Raw genomic sequence first — 26,628 nt, 5'->3', positions numbered from 1 at the left:
GAGAACATCCATTGTTTGGTTTTCTGTTCTTGTGTTAGTTTGCTGAGAATGATGGTTTACAGCTTCATCCATGTCCCTGCAAAAGACATGAACCATTCTTTTCAATGGCTGCATAGTATTCCATAGTGTATATTTGCCACATTTTTTTTTAATCCAGTCTATCATTGATGAGCATTTGAGTTGGTCCAAGTCTTTGCTGTTGTGAACAGTGCTGCAATAAATATATGTGTGTATGTGTTTTTATAATAGAATGATTTATAATTCTTTGGGTATATACCCAGTAATGGGGTTGCTGGGTCAAATGGTATTTCTGGTTCTAGGTTCTTGAGGAATTGCCACACTGTCACTGTCTTCACAATGGCTGAACTAATTTATACTCCCACCAGTGTAAAAGCATTCCTATTTCTCCACATCCTCTCCAGCACCTGTTGTCTTCTGACTTTTTAATGATCGCCATTCTAACTGGCATGAGATGGTATCTTAATGTGGTTTTAATTTGCATTTCTCTAATGACTGGTAATGATGAGCATTTTTTCATGTTTGTAGGTTGCATCAATGTCTCCTTTTGAGAAGTATCTGTTTGTATCTTTTGCCTACTTTTTGATAGGGTTGTTTGTTTTTTTCTTGTAAATTTAAGTTCTTTGTAGATTCTGAATATTACTCTTTTGTCAAATGGGTACACTGCAAAAATTTTCTTCCATTCTGTAGGCTGCCTATCCCATGATAGTTTCTTTTGCTATGCAGAAGCTCTTTAGTTTAATTAGATCCCATTTGTCTATGTTGGCTTTTGTTGCTTTTGCTGTTGGTGTTTTAGTCATGAAGTCTTTGCCCATGTCTATGTCGTGAATGGTGCTGCCTAGGTTTTCTTCTAGAGTTTTTATGGTGTTAGATCTTTTGTTTAAATCTTCAATCCATCCTGAATTAATTTTTGTAGAAGGTGTAAGGAAGGCATCCAATTTCAGCTTTCTGCATGTGACTAGCCAGTTTTCCCAACACCATTTATTAAATAGGGAGTCCTTTCCCCATTGCTTGTTTTTGTTATGTTTGTCAAAGATTCAAAGATCAGATGGTTGTAGGTGGGTGTGTAGTGTTATTTCTGAGGCCTCTGTTCTATTCCATTGGTCCATATATCTGTTTTGGTACCAGTACCATGCTGTTTTGGTTACTGTAACCTTGTAATATAGTTTGAATTCAGGTAGCATGATGCCTCTAGCTTTGTTTGTTGGCATTTGTTTTGTTTTTGCTTAGAATTGTCTTGGCTATGCAGGCTCTTTTTTAGTTCCATATGAAATTTAAGATGGTTTTTTCCAATTCTGTGAAGAAAGCCAATGGTAGCTTGATGGGAATAGCATTGAATCTATAGATTACTTTGGGCATTCTGGCCATTTTCACAATATTGATTCTTCCTAACCATGAGCATGGAATGTTTTTCCATCTGATTGTGTCCTCTCTTATTTCCTTGAGCAGTGGTTTGTAGTTCTTCTTGAAGAGGGCCTTCACATCCTTTGTTAGTTGTATTCCTAGGTATTGTATTCTCTTTGTGGCAGTTGTGAATGGGAGTTCACTCATGATTTGGCTCTCTGTTTGTTATTGGTATATAGGAATGCTTATGATTTTTGAACATTGATTTTTGTATCCTGAGACTTTGCTGAAGTTGCTTATCAGCTTAAGGAGATTTTGGGCTGAGACGATGGGGTCTTCTGAATATACAATAATGTCATCTGCAAATAGAGACAATTTTACTTCCTCTTTATCTATTGGAATACGCTTTATTTCTTTTTCTATCTTGATTGCCCTGGCCAGAACTTCCAATACTATGTTGAATAGGAATGGTGAGAGAGGGCATCCTTGTCTTGTGCCAGTTTTCAAAGGGAATGCTTCCAGTCTTTGCCCATTCAGTATGATATTGGCTGTGGGTTTGTCATAAATAGCTCTTATTATTTTGAGATAAGTTCCATTAATACCTAGTTTATTGAGAGTTTTTAGCATGAAGCATTGTTGAATTTTGTCGAAGGTCTTCTCTGCATCTGTTGAGATAATTGTGTGGTTTTTGTCTTTGATTCTGTTTATGTGATGGATTACATTTATTGATTTGTATATGTTGAATCAGCCTTACATCCCAGGGATGAAGCTGACTTGATCATGATGGATAAGCATCTTGATGTGCTTTTGGATTCGGTTAGCCAGTATTTTATTGAAGATTTTCACATCGATGTTTATCAGGGCTGTTGGCCTGAAATTTTCTTTTTTGGTTGTGTCTTTGCCAGGTTTATTTTATATTTAATATATGATTATTTGTTTTTATAGGCCATTTCATAGCTAAATATAAGAATTTATGCCTATTTCTAAATATTCTATATTCTTGGCATTTTACATGAAGGACTTTTTTCAGTTTATGCAGATACCCCTGTCATGCACTTGCTAAGAATATAAGAAAGTATAAGACATAGTGGTGAAGAGTGAGGCTTTCAGTCTACACAGACCCAGGTTCAGCCCTGTCTTTGCCATTCAGGAGCTCTGTGGCCTTGGCTGTGATGTTACCTACTCTGCACTACCTCATCGATAATAGTCAATGATAATGCTTTCCTTAGGGGGAATTAGGAGGACTCATGAGATCTTTATAAAATAATATGACTCGTTTTCAGGCATATTATAGGTACTTGACAAAGTGATAGCTACTTTGGAGGAGTCAGGTGAGAAATTAAAGGAAGTCTATATATAATTTCATGTTTTGTGGTAGTTTCAGTCTGTTCTATTATGTTGAGAATGAAAGTATGTCTCAATATGAACTTAAATAATTTGAAAATAGTGTTACATGTATTTACAAATATTACAACTGTAAGTGTGGTTGGTTTTGAGTTATGTGTAAGTTATTGATCCACATTGCTTTAAACTTTCAAAACAATTACTTTTTCTGCATATCATTACTGATTTCATTTTTTGGTTTGTTTGTTTGTACCTGCTGGAGAAACTAAACCATCTCTTCAGACCATTCCAGAATAGTTGTGGGGCACATAAAGGTTCAGACAGAGAAGTCAGCTCTGCCTCATGTGGAAGTAATACTTTTCATCAAGGATGAATTGAGCAAGATAGGGAAATGTACCACCTAGCACCTGGGCCACTCACAGAAACCCTGTAGATAGAGTAAGCAGTAGTCTTTATTTTATAAATGGATAAATAAAGTTTCAGTGAAGTTGGGCAGCTTGCCTAAATTCACCATATTATAATGACTAGGCCAATGATCTAATCTAGTTCTCATTCCAAATCCATTATCTTTTCTTAGGTACTACTTACCTTTGCTTTACCTTCCCTAAATCAACTCTTTAGAATGTGGCTTTAGTATTTTGTTTTTAAAGCATAAACATACTTCATTTCAAATGTAGGTAGATACTAAAACTCAGTAATTTTTCTTAATCTCTCACTTTCTCCTTCATGTCACTACCCTGCTCTGATAGAATAAATATTGGAGAAAGAACAGTATTACAAATTAGTTTAGTTTTTCATGTTCAATAAAAGCTTACTGTAAAGTTCAAAACTAAATTCTTGTTGTGTCAGATCCTTGCTAGTTTGCTTTTAAACAAGCTTGTATAATTATCTTCTACCTACTTTAAATTGGCTATAGTTATTCAAAAGGAGTCTTATTACTTACTATATGTAATTTCAAATTAAGGGTATTTCTAAAAGTGCAGATTTTCATTAGCAAATTAGAGATACCATTGCCTGAAAGCAGTGAACTTATTTGCTCTTATGTTCCTAGTGCCAGTGCCTAGCATAGTCTCTGGATATCTGGCATTCAGTAGATGCTCAGGAAATGTTCATTGCATGCAGTGATTGGATGGATGGATAGAAAGATGAAAGTGTTACCTTCTTCATTTGTTCTGCAAGTAGAATATTAGTACATTATTTGGCTTCCCTTATATATTTTATAGCATCAAAAGTTTTAACAAGTTATAATAACAGGATTATTGCTCTTGTCTCTGTCTATCTGTATATTTATATCTAAATCAGACTATTCTACGGAGTTCAAGACAAGCCTGGCAACATAGCAAGAGCTTGTCTATTCAAAAAACTTACAGATTTGACAGGCATGGTGGTGTGCTTCTGTAGTCCATCCTAGCTCCTCCAGAGGCTGTGGCAGGAGGATTGCATGAGCCCAGGAGTTAGATAGTGCAGTGAGATGTGATCATGCCACTGCACTGTAGCCTAGATCACAGAGCAAGACCCTGTCTCTTAAAAAAAAATAGTAAATAAATACATGATTAATCAATCAATCAAACTGTTCTGGATATTAGGTTATGCTGATCTTCTAGTATACTTTAAACTACTTCACTAGTAATACTTTACTAGTTTGCAGTATGCATCCATTGTGTCTCTTGATTTTCAAAACAGTAGCCTTTCAAAACAAATGTCTTGTATTAGAGTACAGACTCTGCAGCTGGACTCTTGGGTTTCCAATCTTGCCCCCTCTAGGGAGTCCCTGGTAACTTGTACAAGTGACTTAACTTCTCCAAGTATCAGTTTTTGCTTCTGTAAAACAAATAAAATAATTTTGTTATTTTCATAAGAATGTCATAGAAATTAAATGAGGTAACATAGGTAAAGTTCTTAGCATGTGGCCTGGCTCAAAAAACTTGTAATAATTCACTGTTATCTTAGTTGTAGTAGTAGTAATAGCTTCTTGGTATTACACATCTGCCCTTCGGTACTGTAATTTTCTCCACAGTAAGGACTCTGTTTTGTTTATCTCTACATCCTCCCTTACCATAGGGCCTGTCGTGAATGAGGTAATTCAGCAAATAATTATTGGATTGAATGAAGCAGTCAAATAAATGTTTTCAATCAAAAAGGTGTTTTCCAAGCAACTAAACTTAAGCTCACAGAGGTTACCCGAACTGGTTTTAAACAGCTGCTATAAATCAGTCTCATAGATTATATCATTTAATTTTTAGGCAACTTGGTGAAAGGTTCAAATAAAGCCCCAGGATTCAAACCTACATCTCTGAGTCATGAGATCAGAAACTTTTCCTCAAAATGTTCCTACCTCTTTACAAAATGTGTAAGAATTCTTTGTTGGTCAATTACTAATATATAACTACTTTTTGAGTTATAGGGTGAATTGATTAAGTCTTAATTACTTGCTAGATCTCAAAGAAAATTGTACATAAAAACATTATACTGTTCGCAGAATCTTAGCTTTTGAATTTCTAGAGAAAAAAGGATAGCAGGTAACTGAAGGTAAATACAAAAAAATGAACAAATAAGAGTCTGAACAGATATAGAAAGGGTAGGATAAGTGAGTGCTTTACAAATGAAAGCAGATGTATGAAATTACAAGCTGTCATATCAGCAATGGAAATGAAGATGATAAAGTGGTTCCTTACATAGATTATAATTATTCATTTTGCCCAGTCCTGTCTCCTTTCCCCATAGTGCTCATAGGAGGGGGAGAAGTAGGAAGTTATAGCAAGAAATGATATTCCAACAGCAGAAGAAAAAATAATCTGAAAAACAAAGATATTTATAATTGTGAATAATTGCTTAGTTTTTGATTTGTGTTGTTTCTATTGAATCACAGTTGTTTTCTTATGGAACATTTTTCAAGTAACTGACTAATGAAAAGGCTTCAGTTGCAGCCACAGAAGTTACAACTGTAAAGTTTCTTCTATCAGTGCTGTGGAGGCCGTCAGTGTGGTTCACAAAACAGGCATTGTTAATGGGCCTGCCTGTGACAGCGGTGGCAGATAAGATTGCCAAGAAGTAAAGTAGTTTATATAGACTTGCCTGAAAAGATGTGTTTAATAATTACACCCATAATTAGGTTGATTTGAAAAAACATTAAATGACAGGCTACGGAACACATTTAGACTTATCTATGACAATTTTGACACTTTTCCTCCAAGAAATGCTGCGTAGATATTCTCTCCCTATATCTCTTGTTACCTTTAGAAAAACAAATAATTAGAAGAAATTCTTCTTTCTTTAATGTTGAGTTATATAATATTTACCTATACAAAAGAAAAAAATGTAACAAGTTATAACATAATAATCAAGGCAAATATTATTTAATGAAAATGTTAAACTGATTCTTTTCCATTCATATGGTTTTTATTGCTAATTTCTAAGTAGCAAAACAGGAGACATTTAAACACAGCCATATAAATAGCAGTAAATATGCGTGGTTCTGAGAATTTATGTTGCAGATGTACACGTATCTGTATGTGAAATTCTTCTTTCCAAAACCCCCTGAGGATAAATGCTAATATGTTAGATTGCAGTTAACAATATAATGTGTTTCTTCAAAGGCAATTTAGTAAAGATCCCTTCTTACTACTTCGTTTTATCAAATTAGTTGAGTTATTGGTTTCCTTTCATTGACTCTAAGTTGTTAGTTTTTATGTTCTCTGCAATTCAGAATATCTTAAATAGTATTGCTTCTGAATTATTTTTTTCCTCTTATTTAGTGATCTCTAGTAACTACCAGACCTGTCTCGGCCTTCTGATGCATTACCCACTCATCGGGGATGTACACTCACTGATTCTTAAGGCTCTGTTCCTTAGAGACCCAAAGGTAAGCTTCCCCAGTAGGATATGCATAATTTTAAGTTGGGTGAAAAATAGGCTTCTCTGTGAGAGTCCAAGAATTCAGAATGTGGAATTTGCCTAATGGCAGATAAATTGCCTAATGATAGTATTTGCCTAAAGTTGTAGCCCAAAACACTCATTGGCCAGCAACTCAGCAGGCAAATTAAATGGACATTGCCATGAGAAACTGGAGCTAATGTCCTTTTCCCACAGAAGGTTCTTCTTCCCTTTTGCCTTCCTCACAAGTTAAGGAAATCACTGAGGAACTGCCTCTCCTTATAGCCAAACTGTATTATCATTGGTACCCCACACAGGGGTTGATTTGTCCAAGAAGAACCTTGGGGGCCATATGAAGATCAAGAAAGTAGATTTATACAAAAGACCAGTTCTGTAAGAGCAGATACAATGAAACACTAAATTATTTGACATTATGATTTGTATTAATATTTCTTATTTGGGGGGTTAAGCATAATCTAATAAAATAAAGATTCAAACAGACTTTAACACTGATTTCTCTATTTGAGCGTAAAACGATTCACCAAAATTTTCTTTACACTTCAGAGAAAAAGTGTGCTCTTTTACAACTAATGTTATATTTCTTGAAAATAAGAACATTTAATGATCTAAAAAAATCTGTGAATCCTTGCTACTTTTGAGCCAAACAAAAATATTGGAAGAAGTATAAGAGAGAAAGCTTCAAACACGAATATCAGAATGCCAGGCATTGGATGGTAATCCCAGCCTTTGGCTCTTTGGCAACCCTCCCAACAGTCATGTTGGCAGTTGTCGAACTGTCTCTGAGTCAGTCAGTCTGTCTGTGGGTTCCATTGCCAAAGCTCTGTCTGATCAACTTGGGCCTCCAAGTTTAATGTAAATTTAGATTCAAAGGATTTCTGTCCTTTCCTTGGTTGTTGACTTCAACCTTTTAGTATATCCTTTATTCTCTGATTGACTTAAAAGAATTTACTTCCTTATACCTATATCTGTTCTGTAAAGTTATGAACTTTCATATCATTTCTCTTACACAAAGCAGTTTCATTAAGCATCAGAAATATAATCCATTATTTCTCTGATGCATAAGGAAGCATACTTTTTTCTGGTAAGGCTTATGAATCTGACTATGAAAATTGAAAGTTCCATATTTATATTTTATGTACATATGTATTTGTAAGTTACTGACTATATACTCCCTACCCCCCCCCAAAAACCCACAAGATGACAAAATATCTGTAAAATAAGACTAAAGAATGAGGTTGCCGGTCAATGAGGTATGAGTTTTGATCTTTAAACTTAGGCAAATTCCATCAGCTTAGCATTAGGAATTTTTAGAATGATAGAGAGTGGAAAACATTGCTAAAATAGCAATGTGAATTTTCTGCTTGCATGATTTGTTCGTTTTAATTGAAGGAAGAAATGAATATGTTATCAAAACTTATCGATCTGGGTAATTTTTCCCTAGCTAGATGTGGTTGATATATCTGTGAATCACTCACTCATTCAGCTTCAGAATTCTTTATTGTAAGTTCATTAGTGTTCATTAGTGGAACCTAAATGCCCTTTCATGTTAGTATGGTTTTGATGAAGTACTTGCAATCTCAATATGTCATGCATGTATATTGAAGCAAATTCTACAGGTATTAAAATACAGATTCTTTAAGGTTTAAGAGAAAAAAATAATAGTGTATCTAAAAAAAGGGAATCCACCCCCTTTATATTCAGAGTCTTTCCAAGCAAAAACATGATTAATACAGTTACCTTAAACTGGTATTCCTGAGACATAAAAAATTAGGCATGATGAGGGACTCAAGTTTAAAAGGCTCAGTAGAACAAGTTCATGGAATGATGATATCTATAGGAAAAGTACAAAAAGCTGTGCAGCCCTTAAGGGGCCTTCAGATGGCTAACCCAGCAAAGTGGTAGACATAGTTAAGTGTGTATATGGCTGACCCATTGATATCATTTTACAGATTTTAAGTAATAACTAAAGTCACTTGACACATGTGTTAATATGGGTCTGTGGCAGTGTAGTGTTCTACAAGGAACCTGAATTAGGAATTGGGACCTTGGGTTAAACTTCGGTTCTACTTCCAACATCTTCATTATTTTGGAAAAACCATGCTTGCTGACCATTGGGCTTCTCTTTTGTAATATTTGGAAGTTGAATTAAATTGTCTCTGATGATCTGCTTAAGCAAAACATCCTTTATCTTTGAAGAACTTTCTTTCTTTCTTTTTTTTTTTTTGAGACAGCGTCTCACTCTGTTGCCCAGGCTGGAGTGGAGTGGCACAATCTCAGCTCACTGCAACCTCCACCTTCTGGGTTCAAGTGATTCTCCTATCTCAGCCTCCTGATTATCTGGGACTACAGGCACCCACCACCACACCCAGCTAATTTTTGTTTTTTTTAGTAGAGGTAAGGTTTTACCATGTTGGCCAGGATGGTGAAGACCTGACTTCTAATTAACACAGGATCTCTCTGTTATTCTGCCAGCTGAGGACCTCCACAGCTGGTGACATTCCTGCCCAGAGCCTCAGCCCTGGGGCCTGCTGCAAGAGGTGCCCCATCTACTTGGCCCACTGGGCCATGCCTGGCTTGTACACCAGCCCAGGTCCTGTGGCAGCTGTGACTTTGTGCTCAGCTGCCCATGGGAGGGGGTACATGAGCAAGTGAATGCAGGGTCCAGCCAGCCATTCTGAGTGCCAGCACAGACATGGGCTCCATGCAGGGCTTTCAGCTGGACCAGGTGTGTCACAAGCCACTGCCATGGTAGACTCTGGCAGGGGAGGGGAACACAGTGGTGCCCAGGCAGGGGTGCCTACAAGCCTGAAACCCCAAAGGGGATGTTACAGCATGCTGATTAGTTTTTTTAGTCCCACTGTCCATGGCCCAGTGGACAGTGGCATGTTAACAACTCTGTCAGCCCTTTCCCTCACTCTGACCCATGGCTCCAGGGCTAATTCAGCCTTGATACTGCTTCCCTTCACATGGGGTGGCTGCCCTCTGCCAGCGGAGGGCAGAGGACCACAGTTGTTAAGCATTTGGTGTACGCACATTCAGTGGATCCCTAGTTCTGGTCCTGCATCCAAGAACAAGATCATGCTGACAATTGAAGGGTGGGGAGGGCAGAGAAAAATTTTATTGAGTGATGAAACAGCTCTCAGTGGAGAGGGGATGCAAGGGTGTTCCCCTGCCCAAAGTTGGGTGGTTTTTCTCTTTGTGGGTGGGTCTGAGGCTTTTATGGGCTCAGAATGGTGAATGCTTGCTGATTGGTTTGTGAGTATGCAAAAAAAAAAAAAAGAAAGGGGTAAAAGGTACCAATCAAAGGTGGGCACAACAGTGTAAAAAAACCAATTAGGAAAGGATAGGTGTATGTAAAATAGGTAAAGGGTGGGGATCAATCAGAGAAAAGTATGCCAAACAGGAAGACATGTTCTCAAACCGGTCCATGGATTTACCCTGGGACTTGTAGCTAGGCTTTAAACTGATTTTGACTTGAAGAATCCTGTCTACCTAGGATTCTTCTGCTTCCTGCCACTATTACAGTGAACTAACAAGGTCCAATCCAGTGCTGCAAAAGTGAAGTGAGAAAAATAGCAAGTTTATTTATGTTATAGAAATCCACAAGTGGACAGAGTTTTCAGTGTTGTTCATGTCAGTTATAAAGTCATAAAAGAAGCCATTTATGCTAAGGGGGAAAACAGAGGGAAAGATAGTACTGGTACCCCTGCCTATAGCCACTAGAACTTCAGACATCGTAGTGCTTTAAATGTTTTCTATTGATAGCAACAGTGAAACACTAAAAATACTTTAATCATTCCTGAGTCTCATAGGTCAGAGTAAGTATATAAACACACAATTCTCAATGAAATTAACTAGTAGAAAGAGATTTGAAACATGAAAGCACACTTTCCCATATCCTAGTTTCATATGACAGTAGTGTTGAATGCTGCTAACATATTCAATAAAATAAAAATAATAAACTCCGAGCCTTAGTAGGCTCATTGTCAACCTTCAGAAAAGCAGTTTGTCCTACCATCATCCCTAAATTGCTCAGTTGAGAATACATTTTGCAAGTATAGCTTGAGACATCAGGTTCTAATTGTTTTATATCAAAGATAGATTTTACTGTGGAAAGATTTTTTTATTTGAATAGACTGAAGAAAGTAGGCCTAAAAACTGTAATAATAGGATGATGTTCCTTCATTGTTTTCCAACCACTCTGACATTAACCAACAACTCTATAAGGTAGGTAGAGTAGGTTATCTTTCCTCACTCTTTTCAGTAGGGAAAGGTTATGTTTACGTGGCTTTCCCAAGTTCAAAACGCTTGTAAGCTTCCAAGCTAGCTAGAGTGGCATCATGACTGTTCTATCTATTCATTCCCTCCTCAGATTTCTGGCGTGTGTTCTACGTTCCTCATGAAAAAGTTTTCAGGTTCAGATAGGACATGCCCTCCCCTTTGAGTCCCCATGGTACCTTGTATTTTATCTGTATGGATGTGTGTTTTGTCAGTTTTAGGACTGGATCCTGCTCATTTATTAGCACTCAGCTTTGTGTCCTGCATATCTTGGTATAAAGAAAGTGATGATAGAGTTGATTTCTGATTCAAACGCTATGCCTCATTCCAGTTTACCACACTGACTCTAATATAGTTGGATGTCACTCATCTAGCGTATTTCTGGAACCCATGTTCACATTTCCACAAAAGCATAGTCAATGGTATATTTTTCAGCTGCCATTTTTATCAAGATAGTGACTTAATTAAACAACTTTAACTTAAAGAGCATCTAGTTCTTAATTTGTTACATATCAGAATTATTTAAAATCCTATTACAAACTTCATATATTATGAAATACAGAAGACATAGCAAAGAATCATTTAATTTACTTGACTTAGGCTGTCAGAGTTTTAGAACTACAAAGAATATAGAAAGCCTTATCCAACTTTCTTCTTTCATAGGTAAAAAAGTCAGAATAAAGATGACGCTTAGAGACTTATTCAAGGTCACACAGCTTTTTAGTGGCAGATCAGCAATTGACCCCTGTCTTCAGACCACCTTTCCATGCAGAAGCTGTGGCTTTATTAGTTTTGAAAATAGTGGAATTCTGCTTACATATTTCTCAAACAAATTCTTCATCTGTAATAAATGAAACTGCTATATGTGTAAGTGGCCCAGGAACTAGTTGAAATTTTAAAAAATGTATACCTTATGAAGATTGGATATCAAATATCTGTTTTTAGCATCCTGTACTCTGCACATGGTAAATACAGCTTCTATACTTAGCGCTTCAGACCACAACCCTGATTCTCATTTTTTTGTTTTTATCATATTAGAACTACTAAGCAGATTTCCAAAAACAATCCACCAAATGAAGTTAGAGGGAGAGAAGGAGGACAGTCTGAAAAATATGAAGTGATTAAAAAACATTGTTCTAGCTAGTTGTTCACATTCAAAAAAATTTTAAAACCCAATTAGAAACAAAAGTCATAGAAAATGTGAACATATTGTGTTCCTTAAATAACCAGATGTTCTTTCCTTCCTAAAGGCAGTAAGGGCTAGGAAAAAAGGTTTAAAACTATTGTTTTAAGTTAACTGTGAATTTCGCAAATCTGTTTTTACCCTTTAGCAAATAAAATTCTAATACAGAAACATAAGCAAAGTAATTTTCATTTTTTGGTGCTCTCTCATTTATGTCGTGTGTTGAAGTGTTAACCTTATCACAAAGACTTATTACAAATGAAATACAGTACATGGATTACCATTTTAGATTACGCAGTAAGAATTTGACAGCTACCATTTGTTTTGAAGACTAGAATATTTGGGAAAATATATTTCTAGTAAGTTTGCAAGCAGTCCTTTTAGCATTGACTGTTATTGTTAATGGAAGAAAATTTCTAGAAATAAGACAGTTTAATTTCATAGTAGTTCTTGTACACAGAAACACATTATAAAAATATGTACAATGTACAATGCTGGGCCATTTCTGATTTGGTTCTTGTTCAGGGCTATATTAAATTTTGTCTTTTTAAATTATAAAAAGTGTGAGTTTCAAATACCAAATTTTACATAGGTCCTTAAATTTTTACTCATTTAATTCCAAAAAATCTTACTATATATGCAACATTTTTTCAATATCAAATAAATAACTTTGGTCAAATGTCATATCAAAATTGAAAAGTAGTGGATGGATTCAAGCCTGCTGCCCATCAGGTGACGATTTTAGAAAATGTTCCTTTCCTTAACCTTGTAATCTTTTCCTTTCTGAGCAATAAAGACTCTAAAAACTGACTCTTTCAAGTTGATGCAGTATATCCACTTATTTGCTTTTCATAATGCTTCCAGCAGAGGGTCTATTCGGATTTTCTAGTATGTTACTAATCCATTTTATTGTGATGATGTTATGTTACAGCAAGATTGTTTCTATTACTCCTATTTTCATCTTTTTTTTTACGCCCAAAACTGGAGCATTTCTTAGAAAACTGCCATTCTTTGAATTATTCATTTTTGTGTTTATTCTGTTTGTGACATAACAAAAGCTGTTTTTTCTTTGCTTCTGAGCTGTATGACTAATATTTCCTTTTTCTTTTCTATCACTAGATCACAACCAGTTGCATGTTTATTGTAGTTGATATTGGGTATTTAGTGACTAATTACGTGTTTTCACTTCCAATCAGAAATAAAGACTTTTTAACATAGATTAGCATGTCTTAAAAAGTTAAGTTTTACTCCTGAGTAAATGCTGGCTCTAAAACAAAGATTTGTAAGGAATAATATGAAAATATTTATTAAACTAGTATTTGAAATTTAATATTTATTGCTTTCAGACATTTCATAATATGTAGTCATATGTTTCTCAAAATATATTAAGGTCTTCCTGTGGACCTTAAATAATTTTGAATTTGTTTTATAGTATTTCAAATTCATTAATTTAACCAGTCTTTATTATGTATCTTCTTTGTACGAGGTACTGGTTAAATCATGGTAATATAATGGTAAATAAAAAATATGTATATGGCTCTTACCATAATAAACAAATAAGCAAGAAAGTACTTACAGATCATGATGTGTTATAAGGAGTGCAAATAAGGTAATAATATAGCCAGGCATGGTGGCTCACACCTGTAATCCCTTCACTTTGGGAGGCTAAGGTGGGTGGATCACTTGTGATCAGGAGTTCGAGACCAGCCTGGCCAACAGGGCAAAACCCCATCTCTACTAAAAATATAAATATTAGCCAGGCATAGTGGCAGGGGCCTGTTATCCCAGCTACTTGGGAGGCTGAGGCAGGCAGATCACTTGAGGTCAGGGATTCTAGACCAGCCTGGCCAACATGGTGAAACCTCATTCCTACTAAAAATACAAAAATTAGCCAGATGTAGTTGCAACGGCCTGTAATCCTATCTATTTGGGAGGCTGAGGCAGGAGAATCGCTTGAACTGGGGAGGCGGAGGTTGCAGTGAGCCAGGATTGTACCATTGCACTCCAGCCTGGGTGACAGAGCAAGACTCTGTCTCAAATATAATACACACACACACACGTATATACACACACACATATATATATACACACATATATATATGAGAGGGAGTGTGTGTGTGTAATAATAAGTAGGGGTAGAATCTGGACTGAGAGAAGACTTAATTTAGGTAGGTTGGTCAAAAAGCCCTTCTGAGGAGGTGCCATTTCAGGTGGCAGCTAATGGAGGAAAAGGAACCAGCCATGCAAAGAACAGAGAGAAGAATCTCCAGGAAAGGGAATCGCAAATGCAAAAGCTCCAAAGTGGAAAACAGCTTAGCATGTTGGTGGAAGTGAAAGACCAGTATGACTGGAGCCAGGACCAGGGGAACCTGCTTGAGAGTGGTTGATGAGCTAGGGAGGGCTTGCTGTTAGTTTGTTCTTCCTATGCAATCCTACCTGACGGATAAAAAGTAAACTCATTTTTAAGATCACATTTTGAAATTTCAGAACAATTACTGGTGATTCTTGCCAATGATTGAGACATTCTCTTATAAACTACTTTTGCTCTTAGCCAGAAGTTCCAAGTAGTCTTAAATGAATTTCTCCCTTGGTAAGCACACTCACTGATTACGCCTCTAGGCTGTCACATGGTCAGGCCAGTATGTTACTGTTTAACCCAAGAAGACTGGCCACCACTCTGAATTCTTTTACTTTGATCTTTTAAGAAATAATCTTAACTGCCTTCTGTATACACCAGTCTCAGTTTTGCTTTCATTTATGGCAGCATCATGTTCCTTGTTTAGTTGAACCAGAGGGAACCAGACCATTCAATTTTCTCATCTATTAAACTGAGAGCTCCACTGCGTCAGGTACTAGATCTCCAACAGTACTAACCCAGTGTCTGCTGTGTGAGAGACGTTCACCCTACTGTATTTATTGGACAAGTCACTTCATTTCTTGAACCATAGAATGAGCAAACTGGTTCACATAATCTAAATGGATTCTTTTGTTTCTATTTTAGCAATATTCAGTTCAGTTCAACAGACCCCACTGCAGAAAGAGTAACCAATTCAGACTTAAATAGTCAGAAAGGTTCTTAGAGGAAAGAGGCATTCCAACTGGGCTTTGAAGATTTTCAGGGATATGTTATTCCAGCTTGAGAAAACAGGAAGCAGAGTTCCTAGAAGTTGCCGAAGTATGCAACAAGGCAGGGCCTGGACGTTCTTTATCCAGAGTCTCGGTGACCCCCTCAGAGACCCAAGCATGACTGTATCACCCTCAATACTTTGTGTATTTGCAAGCACTAATTATTACAAGTCCATGAAATGTGTAAGGAGTCTTTATTTAATAAAATTTTATTGGACATTAATTTATATAATATTTCATGTTACTATTTAACATAAATATTTTGTTAGTGAAAAGTCAGTGTGAAAAGGGTCTCATCCAGTGATTTTATTTAGATTTGTTGTCTGCAGTAGTTGTTCATGGCAACGGTACTTGCTGAAAATAAGCATGTCTTTGTTTAGATTTTTAAAGTCAGTGTGGAGAAGTTTAGGTTTTTTATTTGGGGCAGCTTAAAAGAGCAGTGAAACTTTCTGGAAATGATTGCTCGGCATGTTTTAGAAGAGAAGGTTCCTTTAATGACACACAACTAATTAGAATGGTGATTTATTTTTCCTCAAGTAGCTAAAGAAGAGACTAAAATCCATGGGTAATTTTGTTCTCATTAATAGTAAGCAAAGAAAAACATGCAAACCAATCTCTTCCTTTTTATTTGATATCTTACAAGTAAGGAAAATCTAGGTTATTAGGGAGAGATATTTATTTTAAATAGACTACTTAAGGCTTTAGAGCTATCACTCCTATGCATGTGTGTTAAGAAAGTCTCTATGAAACCCCAATTGGAAAAGTATTAAAATGCATTACAGCAAAATGATTGTGATATGTCCCTGAGGTCAAGGAATCAAGTGGCTGCCCTCCTTTACCACTGACTTGCTGTTTTACCCCCAGGGAAATCATTTAACCTTTTGCTACTTTAAATTCAGGTTCATTAATTGTTTTTTAAAGGGTGATGGGTGGCTGATAAGGCCTTAATTAGCCTATAATCTCTAAAAGTCATTTCCAGCTCTAAGTGCTGTGACTACCTAGATGATCACTTATTTTTCTTATTATATATGAAATAGTTTGTTCAGAAAGGGACCTCTTAGTGTTTCTGTGTCATCTTAAACTTATGATTTAAAAAAATTGAAAATTACAAATCATAAGTATATTATAAACTTAAAACTGAAAGAACAGAAAAAAAAATCATTATTTTTAGCATAGTAGTTATGGCCACATAAATATTTTATTTGCCTCTTAAATATATTAGCTCAGCAAATATATTATTGCTAATTTAAAATGTTAAGTATGTTGATTTTATAGGAAGAAATGCCAATACATTCAAGTAGTAAACTGTATAGTGATCAGTTACTTTATTTAAATACTTACTTTGACATTATATCTGTCCCCTCTCCCCCAAAAACCAGAACATTTTATCATGGAGAATTTTAAAGTATATTTCATCCAGTTCAAGCATGCATATAATTACCATATTCAGAAATGTAAGTTAGTTTTCCACACTTTAATATTTTCTGTATACCTCAGTAGCGACTAGACCATTCACATGAACATGGAGTGACCACTGTGTACGCATGGGTAGGCCTCCAAGCTCCTCCAGACAGAGGCCAGTATGGCACTATGAAGGAGATTTTTCTCTTAACATTTGATTCATGAGTATGGTCCTCAGATACTGATAGTGACCCATTTTTCCAAGGTCTGAATATGATTTGAAAAAGATCTTTACTTGGTTGTTTTTTCTGGTTTTGAAGAGGAACATTGTAGTTTCATTCCCCTACATTGTGTCTTTCTCCAAAACACAATTTTTATTCATTTAGCCAAAATGTACTAAGCTCCTACTATGTACCAGTAGCATCCAGGAATCATCTTTCAGAAGTCTTGGTTGAAGCATGTAGAGATACATGAATAGGATTTGTGGCAAGTGAGAATGAAGCTGGAAATTTTCCCTGACCCTTTCATGGGTGGGAACTGGAATACCATCACTGGAGCTAGCTGGCTGCTTTGACACCGGCAGGGGCAAAATCCAGTCACTTGAAAACATTGCTCTCAATCCCTTGCGAGAGGGAACACTCAGGTGAGCACGTCCAGGAGCTGGGGTGAGTGCTTTTGGGCACCAGCAGGAGCAAAATTCCATGCGCGCCCCACCACAAAATCTAGCAGGGAGTACCCCCTACCCTGATGCCCCAGAAGGAGTGTTATAGTCAATGCTCTTTTAGCTTTGCTGTCTGTGGACAGCTTAAGCGTTAACATCTCAGTGGCAGGTCAGTGTGAAAGCCTTTGCATCCACATTTGTGGATCTGAGCTCTTGTTTGGCATCTGGAAAAATTAGGTCACATGACTGAATCGAAGGGTGGTGAATACAGAGGATTTTATTGCTGATGAAAGTGGCTGTCAGTGGGAAGGGGATGGAACAGGAAGATGATCTTCCCCTGGAGTCTGGCTGTCTAAAGCCACACCGTCAAGCCATCCCTCTGAAGTCAAGCTGCTTCTCTCTGACATCAAACCATAATCTCTGATGTCCAGCTGCTTCTCCTCTCCTCTTCCTCTCCCTTCTCTGCTGGCAGAGCCTGGGGTTTTTATGGGTACAGAGTTTTTTGGTTTTTTTTTTTTTTTTTTGAGACGGAGTTTCGCTCTTGTTACCCAGGCTGGAGTGCAATGGCGCGATCTCGGCTCACCGCAACCTCCGCCTCCTGGGTTCAGGCAATTCTCCTGTCTCAGCCTCCTGAGTAGCTGGGATTACAGGCATGCGCCACCATGCCCAGCTAATTTTTTGTATTTTTAGTAGAGACGGGGTTTCACCATGTTGACCAGGATGGTCTCGATCTCTTGACCTCGTGATCCACCCGCCTCGGCCTCCCAAAGTGCTGGGAGTACAGGTGTGAGCCACCGCACCTGGCCCGGGTACAGGGTTTTTATGGGTACAGGATTGGGGGGGTTCAGTGTGGGGCCATGGGTGGTTTTGGAAAGGGCAAAATTTGAGTGAGAAAACAGGGATAGAAGTTCTCACTTTGGCCCACAGTTCCAGACTTGAGGATGGGGCCCTCACCAGGGACCTACCTTCTTCTGCCCAGAATTTCCCAGCCTCCTGTCCTTATCAAAAGGACTATCCACTTGGTGGATTGCTCATCCTCCTTTAAATCTTCAGATCCAGGCTTCTCATAAAGTTTATCCTAATCACCCTGCAGACCTCCCTGCCCCCATCTCTATAGTAGGTAGTTTACTGATTTGCTACGTTGTTTTCTGTTATCTGTCTTTCCTGACATTGTATCAACTCCATGAAGACAATGTTTTTTGTCTGTTTAATTCCCTGATATTTCCAGGGTACCTACAATAATGAATGAATGGATGGCATGAATAGTGACTAATTACCCCCAACTAAACCCTCAAATTTCTCTTCCAGAGGAGAATTTGCTATTCATTGCAATTCAGTTCAGCAAGTGTTTATTGCCTCCTTTGTCCTGGGTACTGGTTATGTGATGAATTAGGGAAATATAATCTGTTCTTTACAGAGCTTGTAGTGTAATAATGCATTGTATCTTAAAGGGTGGTATGCAAAAGCAGTGCCTTAGGAAGCTTATTAAAAATACAGATTCCCAGACATTCTAATGTAAATAGATCTGTGATAGGACCCAAAATTCTGTATTTGTTCTATTCTGAAACTGGTGGCCATAGACAACACTTGATGAAACATACTAGACTGGGAACAAGGTTACTACACAGATTGAAAGCCAAACACCTAAAAAACCAGAAGCCTAGACTCTAAACCAGTAAGTAGAGTGTGTGCATGCACAGTGACTATACAAAGATAATCCAAAGGGGTTCAAGAAGAAAATAATGAAACTTCTGTTTATATTCATTTTTTTCCAAAAGGAATAAAGCTTATTAAGATTTACTATTTAATGTGCAGATTAACAGTGGTTCCTTCACAAGCCACGTGTGTCAGCCAGTCTTGACAGATCACCTCTGAGGTCTCTTAAGGGAAAGGGGACTTCAGCATACAAAAAGATTGAAAGTGCCCCCATACTCCTCCATTTGATTTTATTCCTGTGTCTTATTGCTGTCCTCATGTCCCCAGTTAAGTGGATTACATTATCTTTTTCTTCTTTTCTTTTTTCTTTCTTTTTTTGTTTTCTTTTCTTTTTGAGATAGAGTTCTGCTCTCGTTACCCAGGCTGGAGTGCAATGGCATGATCTCGGCTTACCGCAACCTCCACCTCCTGGGTTCAGGCAGTTCTCCTGCCTCAGCTTCCTGAGTATGAGTAGCTGGGATTACAGGCACGCGCCACCATGCCCAGCTAATTTTTTGTGTTTTTAGTAGAGACGAGGTTTCACCATGTTGACCAGGATGGTCTCGATCTCTTGACCTCGTGATCCACCGGCCTCTGCCTCCCAAAGTGCTGGGATTACAGGCATGAGCCACCGCACCCAGCCAAGATTACATTATCTTAAATGATAGGCATATTTATAATACCTGAGAGATGTCAGCAGCTATGAACACCTATTGTGGATTCACTAGATATCTCCGGCTAATGAACTTTAAAGAATTGCCAAATATAATTTCTTTTGGAAAAAAAAAGTGTGCTTCAAGTTTGCTTACCTTTGTAGTGGTGACAAATAGCTGTCAGTATGATGGTACCATGCAAAATATTTTGAAAACATAAACAATTTATCTCTTCAAGGTAATGGTAACATTTTAATAATGAAAGTAAGAGCCTCTTCAAAGAAGTTCATTGTGTGGATAATTTGGAAATGTTTTATCTATTTGTGATGTTCTTAAAGATAATTTAAGTGTGTCACTTATTAAAAATTCTCAAAGAACATTTAAAAGTTATGGAATCATAACTTCTCATATGGTTAATAATCTTCCAGATTAAGAGATAAGTCAAGTTAGAAATTGTTTTAAATACAGAAATACAACACCTTTCACTTAGATTTTTAGAAGAGCTAATTAACATTAAGGAATGTAGGAATTTTATTGGCCAGATTTTAACAAAAACCTTGGCATCATCGATGGGTTACAAAATGAATACCATACTTTAGCAAGGGCAGCCAACATTCTTTTTTTTTCATTCAGATCTATGTCTTTTTGTGAGGTAGCATTTTCCAGAGTATCAGTCTCAAAAATTGACCTTCGTACAGAAGCATATTGAATCACATCACTACTGTTTAAAAAAATGTTCTCAGAAAGAGCAAACAGTACCACTGTAAGTAAACTATCATGAAAATTAATTTAAATATAGCTTAATATATTTCTTTCTCATTTAAATACTCTGTCGTGCATGTATTTCCTATACAAAATAGGTTAGTACAAGTAGTACATGCGTGTGATTTGTAAATAAGTAAATATACACCTATCGAGGTGCTAGTCCCCTTAATTTTTTAAAGCAGAGGAATAATCAAAGAGGTTGAAGGACACCTGCTCTCTACCAGTGGCCACTGAAAACTGATATGGGTGATTCTGATGCTTAGCTAGGATGAGAATCTGGAGGCTGGCTGGCAGCACACACATAGTTTGTAGTCGCAAAGATACACCAATTAGCAGCTGCAGGTTGAGAAGACACAGAGCCTAAACTTACCCTTACGATGACGGAGTTCTCCCAGATTTCTCTAGTAAACGTGATGCTTTTTATATCTCCTAAGATCTTGAGTTTCACTGAGAAATATACCTATCACATTGTAGTTCTCAAACTGTGTTCTTGTAACATGGGCTCATTGTAAGTCATTTTAAACATTCAGTTATAGGAATCTTGTGTATTTTGTACCTTCATTACAGCTGGTTAAAACTCTAGAGATCATGTAATAATACTCTCATTTCCTCCTGAGGCCTGATGAGGGTACGGTGAAATACCCAGAATCATCCAGAATTCAATGGCAGAGCCAAGACCTAGCCCCCTGGCTCATGTTCCCACTTTGGAGCTGTCTGCCTTCTCCCTTCTGCTTGCCTTTGCCCTTCTTGCAGATTCCTAATGCAAAATGTTCCTATTACCCCCACACTCATTATTTCTTCCCAGTCCCGAATGACCACAGGAAAGTTAATAGGAGCTCTTTGTTCTTCTGTAGGGAACACACTAACGCATTTTAACTCAATTACCCTTCCAACAATAGTGTTTACTTCTGACTTGTCATTCATTCGAGGTTGGAATACTGAGTTTGAAAATTGGTGTACTGTTAATTATCAAGTCTTGCCTACTGGTTTCCAAAGAGTGAAGTCCAGTGAGACTGATGGGAGAAACAATAATAGTAATGATTACTATACTATAAATGAAATTGACCTTTGAGTTTTTTTCTTGAACCATGTGCCACCCATGTGAAAGACAGTAAGACAAAAGTAATAAAATAGAAAATGAGAGGAAACCAGTCAAAAGAGCCAGTTCAAAGGATTAGAGTGATAGTGTGAACTGGAGGGGAGGTGAGAAGAAAAGAACATGAGAGAAAATATGAATTTCAGAATACGAGTATGTGAGACTAACATATTCTTACCTTGAGAAACTTTTCTTCTTGAGAATAAAATGTGTATGTCTACCAAAATGATCTTTTTGTTTCATTGTTACAGTGTATAGCGAGGTTGACCAATTGCTATAACAGATGAAACCCAGTGTTTCCATGGCCTAAAGCAGTAGATGTTTAGTTTTCACATGAGTGACAATCCATTATAATTTGGATTGGAGGTGTCTCAGGCTCACACAGTTTTTCAGGCTTCTGCCAGCCAGTTAACTTCAACTTTGACCTTCCATGGTTTCCCTGTACATTGACATTGCCGGCAGGATGAAAAAATAGCATGGCGGTTCATGCATGGCAGGTTTTATGATCAGGCCTGCAGGTGACATGTATCACTTTCATTCACATTCCATTGGCTAGAATTTGGTCCTATGGCTCCATCTAATCACACGAGCCTTTAGAAAACACAGTAGAGCTATGTGCACAGAAAGAAGCAGCAGCAGATTAGGTGAGCAGCCGGTTGCTGTTTCTAAAATGGAAATATTCAGGTTCTTTTTACCTCTTGGGCTCATTGAGAGGGCTCTCTAAGGGAAAAACTAAAAATTACAGTGGGAAACTTGTGACCTTCAATCTTACATACTGAGAAATCTGATTTTGTTAGTGCTGTCAGAAATGCCAAGCCATCTCTCAGACACAGACCCAAAACTGAGCTTCCAAGTCTGCTATGTAAAGCCAGTATGTCTCTTTCTCAGTCTGCAGTGGGCCCTAGAGTAGCTGCAAGACTGACATCCATCCTCATGCCCCCATGTTGATCCCGTTCACTTCTTGGTGGCAGGTTGTTAGGGTCTAAATGTTTGTGCTTCCCAAAATTCATATGTTGAAATCTTAACCCCCACAAGATGATGATATTAGGAGGTGGGGCCTTTGTGAGGTGATTAAGTCGTGAGGGCTCTGCACTCATATTGGGGTCCTTTGTTAAAGAGACCCCGGAAAGCTAACTCATCCCTTCTACCATGTAAGGAAACAGTGAGAAGGCACTATCAATGAACCAAGAAACAAGCCCTTACCAGACACCAGATCTGCTGCCACCTTTATCCTGGAATTGTAAGAAATAAATATATTCTGTTTATAAGCCACTCAGTTTATGGTGCTGTGTTATAGCATCCAAACAGACTGAGACACAGACATGGAAGGCCACATCATTATCAGATCACTTACAAGGAGGAAAAAAAACAAGTTATTCAACTCCATATGACCAACATACTGTAAACCTATGTGGAAAACCCAGTCAGAATCATAGATCTCCATGGAATACCTGGTATCAGGTAGAGGCAGAAGGGAGGGCATATTTAGTGAAACAGGACTCTGAGACTCTAACATACCTGCTTCACAGTAAGGTAGTCTTAGTGTGGTCCTGGAAATTACACAGTCCATTACCCACTAACCCAGGCTGTCTCTCCCACTGGCTCTGCCCATATGTGCCTCTTTGACTCTTCTCCGCCTCCTTGGCAGACCCCTTTTGATTGACATCTTCTTTCGTTAGATATATTTAAACATATAAGGGCTATAATCAAGTCTTGCTAACCTGGAAACCACCTGGTTTTGGGGGATTGGTTGGTTGGTTTGAAGAGATGGTGTTGCTCTGTGGCCCAGGCTAAAGGACAGTGGCACCATCTTAATTCACTATAGCGTTGAATTCCTGGGCTCAGGTGTTTTCCCCCCTAACCTCCCGAGTAGCTGTATACCACCATACCTGGCTAATTGTTTTACTCTTTTTGTGGAGACTGGTTCTTGTTTTGTTTCTTAGTCAGGTCTCAAACTAAACTCAAGAGATCTTTCTGCCTCAGCCTCCCAAAGTGTTAAGATTGCAGGCATAAACTACAATACCCAGCCTACCTAGATTTTTGAGGAAGGCTTTGTATACCTTTCTCAGAGGCAAATTGTGTTAGTTTTGGAATTTGACTCATTCACAATTCTTAGGTGCACCTCAGATGTACTTATTATTAACATTTTTGGTTTCTGAAGAGGCAAATAGGAAATAATTGTTTCCTCCCCTCACTCACCTTGTTAGGGATACTGACACTATCATCCTTTTTACTGCATGGTTACTTCAGTAAATTAAGAGTTCAGTTTTTAGGTTTTTCTCTGCACACTGCTGTTTTTCACTATTTTGACAGCCCCTTCACGTTTATCGTCAGTAGTGTTTACTGAAAATGTGTTGAAGATATATGAATTGATAAAGCTGAAAGCTCTATTTCAGCCCAAAGTCTGTCCATCATCATGTTAACAGTTGGAGTTGTTAGTGACTTGATTCTTTCTGGACTTTTCTTGAGACTCTTATTGCAATATAAGTGCCTTATTCATCAATATTTTTTTTTGTACAAGAAAGAAGTAAAAATAGAGAGTATTTCAGATTTATTCTACTTACAGTGGATATTGTTATGGTGCCTGCATTGTTTGAGCTACCTCTGAGGAACAACGCCAGGTGGGAAAATTTGCAGAAGGCAGAAAAGGGGCAGAAATAGTTGCAGTGATTTTCGTAAACCCAGGAAAGAGGTAAACTCTCTTCTTTCCAGCCAGTATCTGGAGAAATCCAGCCAGATTTTCTCATAAAGGCCTAATTGAATGTTTCTATTATATATTCCACTTATAAGATGATCCACTGATGAGAATGTCAGCTATTAATTTCAGATCAAATACTTAATTTGCTTAATTGATAACAGCTTATTTGAGCTCTCTTGTTTGAGCTTTCTTGTATTTGAGTTCCAGAGACTAACCAACTACATAGGAAACAGTATTTGGAATAGCAATGAGCAAAAACTTAAAAATTTCAGCATGTATTTAGGACATATTCATTCAAAAGGAATTAACCTCTGATTAAACAAGGAGGAGAGATTTCATTATCATAGAGGTAACACTGTTTGGTGCCCTAAAGGATTTTATCAGAGGATTTAACGTGTATTTATGTATATATTTTTTAAATTAAAATTAATATTATTTTCTACCAGCGATTCCTTTTGATGTGAGAAAACAATGGATAAAAGTAATGTGAGCATTCTGTTTCCTTTTTTGCCTCTTTGTTTCATTTCTTTCCTCCTCCTTTTTTTTTTTTTTTTTAAAAATACAGTTTAAATATGAGCTTCTTTAAAATAGAAAACATAGAAGATAACTTCAAGGAACTTTTAAGAAAAGGTATCAACAAGGCTTGGTGGATAATTAGCCGTGTACGCTATGAATAATTTGTTGCACTTCCCAAGTATCCAACTACTGATTGAGTTACTGGGAAAACAGGCAGATTAACAATTTTTTTTTTTAGATGGAGTTTCGCTTTTGTCATCCAGGCTGTAGTACAGTGGTATGAATCTTGGTTCACTGCAACCTCTGCCTCCTGGGTTCAAGCAATTCTTCTGCCTCAGCCTCCCAAATAGCTGGGATTACAGGCGCCCGTAACCACGCCTGGCTAATTTTTGTATTTTTAGTAGAGACGGGATTTTGCCATTTTGGGGAGGCTGGTCTCAAACTCCTGAACTTATGTGATCCACCCGTCTCGGCCTCCCAAGGAGATTAGCAAATTTGCAGAGGGTAGCTGGGTGTAAGAATAAGGTTGGATGAGATAAGGTTGGAGGAGGTTATGAGATATCCAGGAAGAAATGTCCAGAAGGCAATTGGGAATGTGTGCCTAGAGCTCTACGGAGGGATCCGAACCAGAATTGCAGACTTACGAGTTTCAAGTATGAGTATTAATTGTAGTTGAGGGAATGTAAGTGGTCCAGGAATGATATTTTGGGGAAATGAGATGTGGGCTAGGAAGGGGATCTTGGGAAATGGTATCAAAGAGATGATAGGGTCAAGAAGAAGGAGTGTATGGAAAAGATTCAGAATGTGGGAAAACTGTAAGACGATAGAATTACAAATGCCTGAGGGTATATCATTCAAACAACATAAAAATGGTGAGTGGCAAATGTTATAGAGAAATCAACTGAGATGAAAAATAAGTAAGTCTGTGGAAAGTCATTTACGTATTTAGGGTACACATAGAAGGGGAAATTCAAGTGCTCTTTCAGAATGAAACAGTGACATTAAAAAAAATAAAAGTCAAGCAATAAAATTGTAAGAGGTTGAGAAAAAGGGAAAGGAGAAGTAAAAATAGAACTCTTGCGGTGAACATAAATGAACAACATAGTGCTGTTGATAACAAAGGAATGATTATTTTTGAACTCATATACTTTAGCATTTCCCATTCAGATATTTATTAAAGTACTATGTTAAATTTTTCATTCTTAATTTTGAGAGATGTGAAAAATTATGAAGTGCTATTATCAAGGCTGCATACTTGGAACTTGCATTATTTATCCCCAAAGGAAAACTGAAAGTTAATTAACAGTGTTCTTCATATTTTCATGAACCCTTATGGTATGTGCAGCCAGAAGAGGTTTGAAAATAGAACTGGGTTCAGTTCCTGGCTGTTCCCTTACCATCTCATATAACTTTGGCCAAACTACTAACTATCCCAAGCCTTGTTCTTTACCTATGAAATGGTAACGATTTTTTTGTAAAAACTTTAGGACCGAGACAATATATGTAAAGGAACTAATGTGTCTGGCACCTACTTGGAACCAGTAAGTAACAGCTGATGTTATATGTCCTTTCCTTAAGAGGAGATAATTACGTGGGCTTGACTTCATTTGTGGTGTATTTAAGCTGTGTTTTATTTCTCTAAATTTTCTGCTTAATCGATGCCTCATAAATGACCTCAATTCTTTCTTAAACCTTTTGATTTTCTAAGTTTCTAGTTACATAGAACAACTCCTAAATAATTTAATATTATGGTGTATCATTTGTTGATTTTTTTAAAAGTTGTCTTCTACTTTTTATGTACTTGTATAACAGAGTTTGAAGATTCTAGATATCATTAATCAAGTAATACAGTCTAGAAAAATAAGTCACATTGTAACAGCTGATGAGATCGCTAAGAATCGCAAGAGCAATAAGTTTATTCTTTCTTCACTAAGCTGCACCTTCCCTCTCCATAAC

At 37.3% G+C, this 26,628-nt stretch overlaps 1 protein-coding gene across 50 annotated transcripts in view; it reads left to right on the top strand.

The window, feature by feature from the left end:
• The window catches only part of TBC1D5 (TBC1 domain family member 5), a 562,606-nt gene that overhangs the window by 426,669 nt on the left and 109,309 nt on the right, over positions 1-26,628 (top strand). For all 50 annotated transcript variants that reach the window (XM_078354367.1, XM_078354358.1, XM_078354366.1 and 47 more), the window contains one exon: positions 6,462-6,568. In XM_078354367.1, the coding sequence (XP_078210493.1) occupies positions 6,462-6,568 (107 nt within the window). The remainder of the gene's footprint in view (positions 1-6,461; positions 6,569-26,628) is intronic.

The sequence above is a fragment of the Callithrix jacchus genome, chromosome 17 (assembly GCF_049354715.1).
Source record: "Callithrix jacchus isolate 240 chromosome 17, calJac240_pri, whole genome shotgun sequence".
NCBI lineage: Eukaryota > Metazoa > Chordata > Mammalia > Primates > Cebidae > Callithrix > Callithrix jacchus.
The sequence above is the reverse complement of the archived record's forward strand: the minus strand, read 5'-3'. Positions and strand labels throughout refer to the sequence as shown.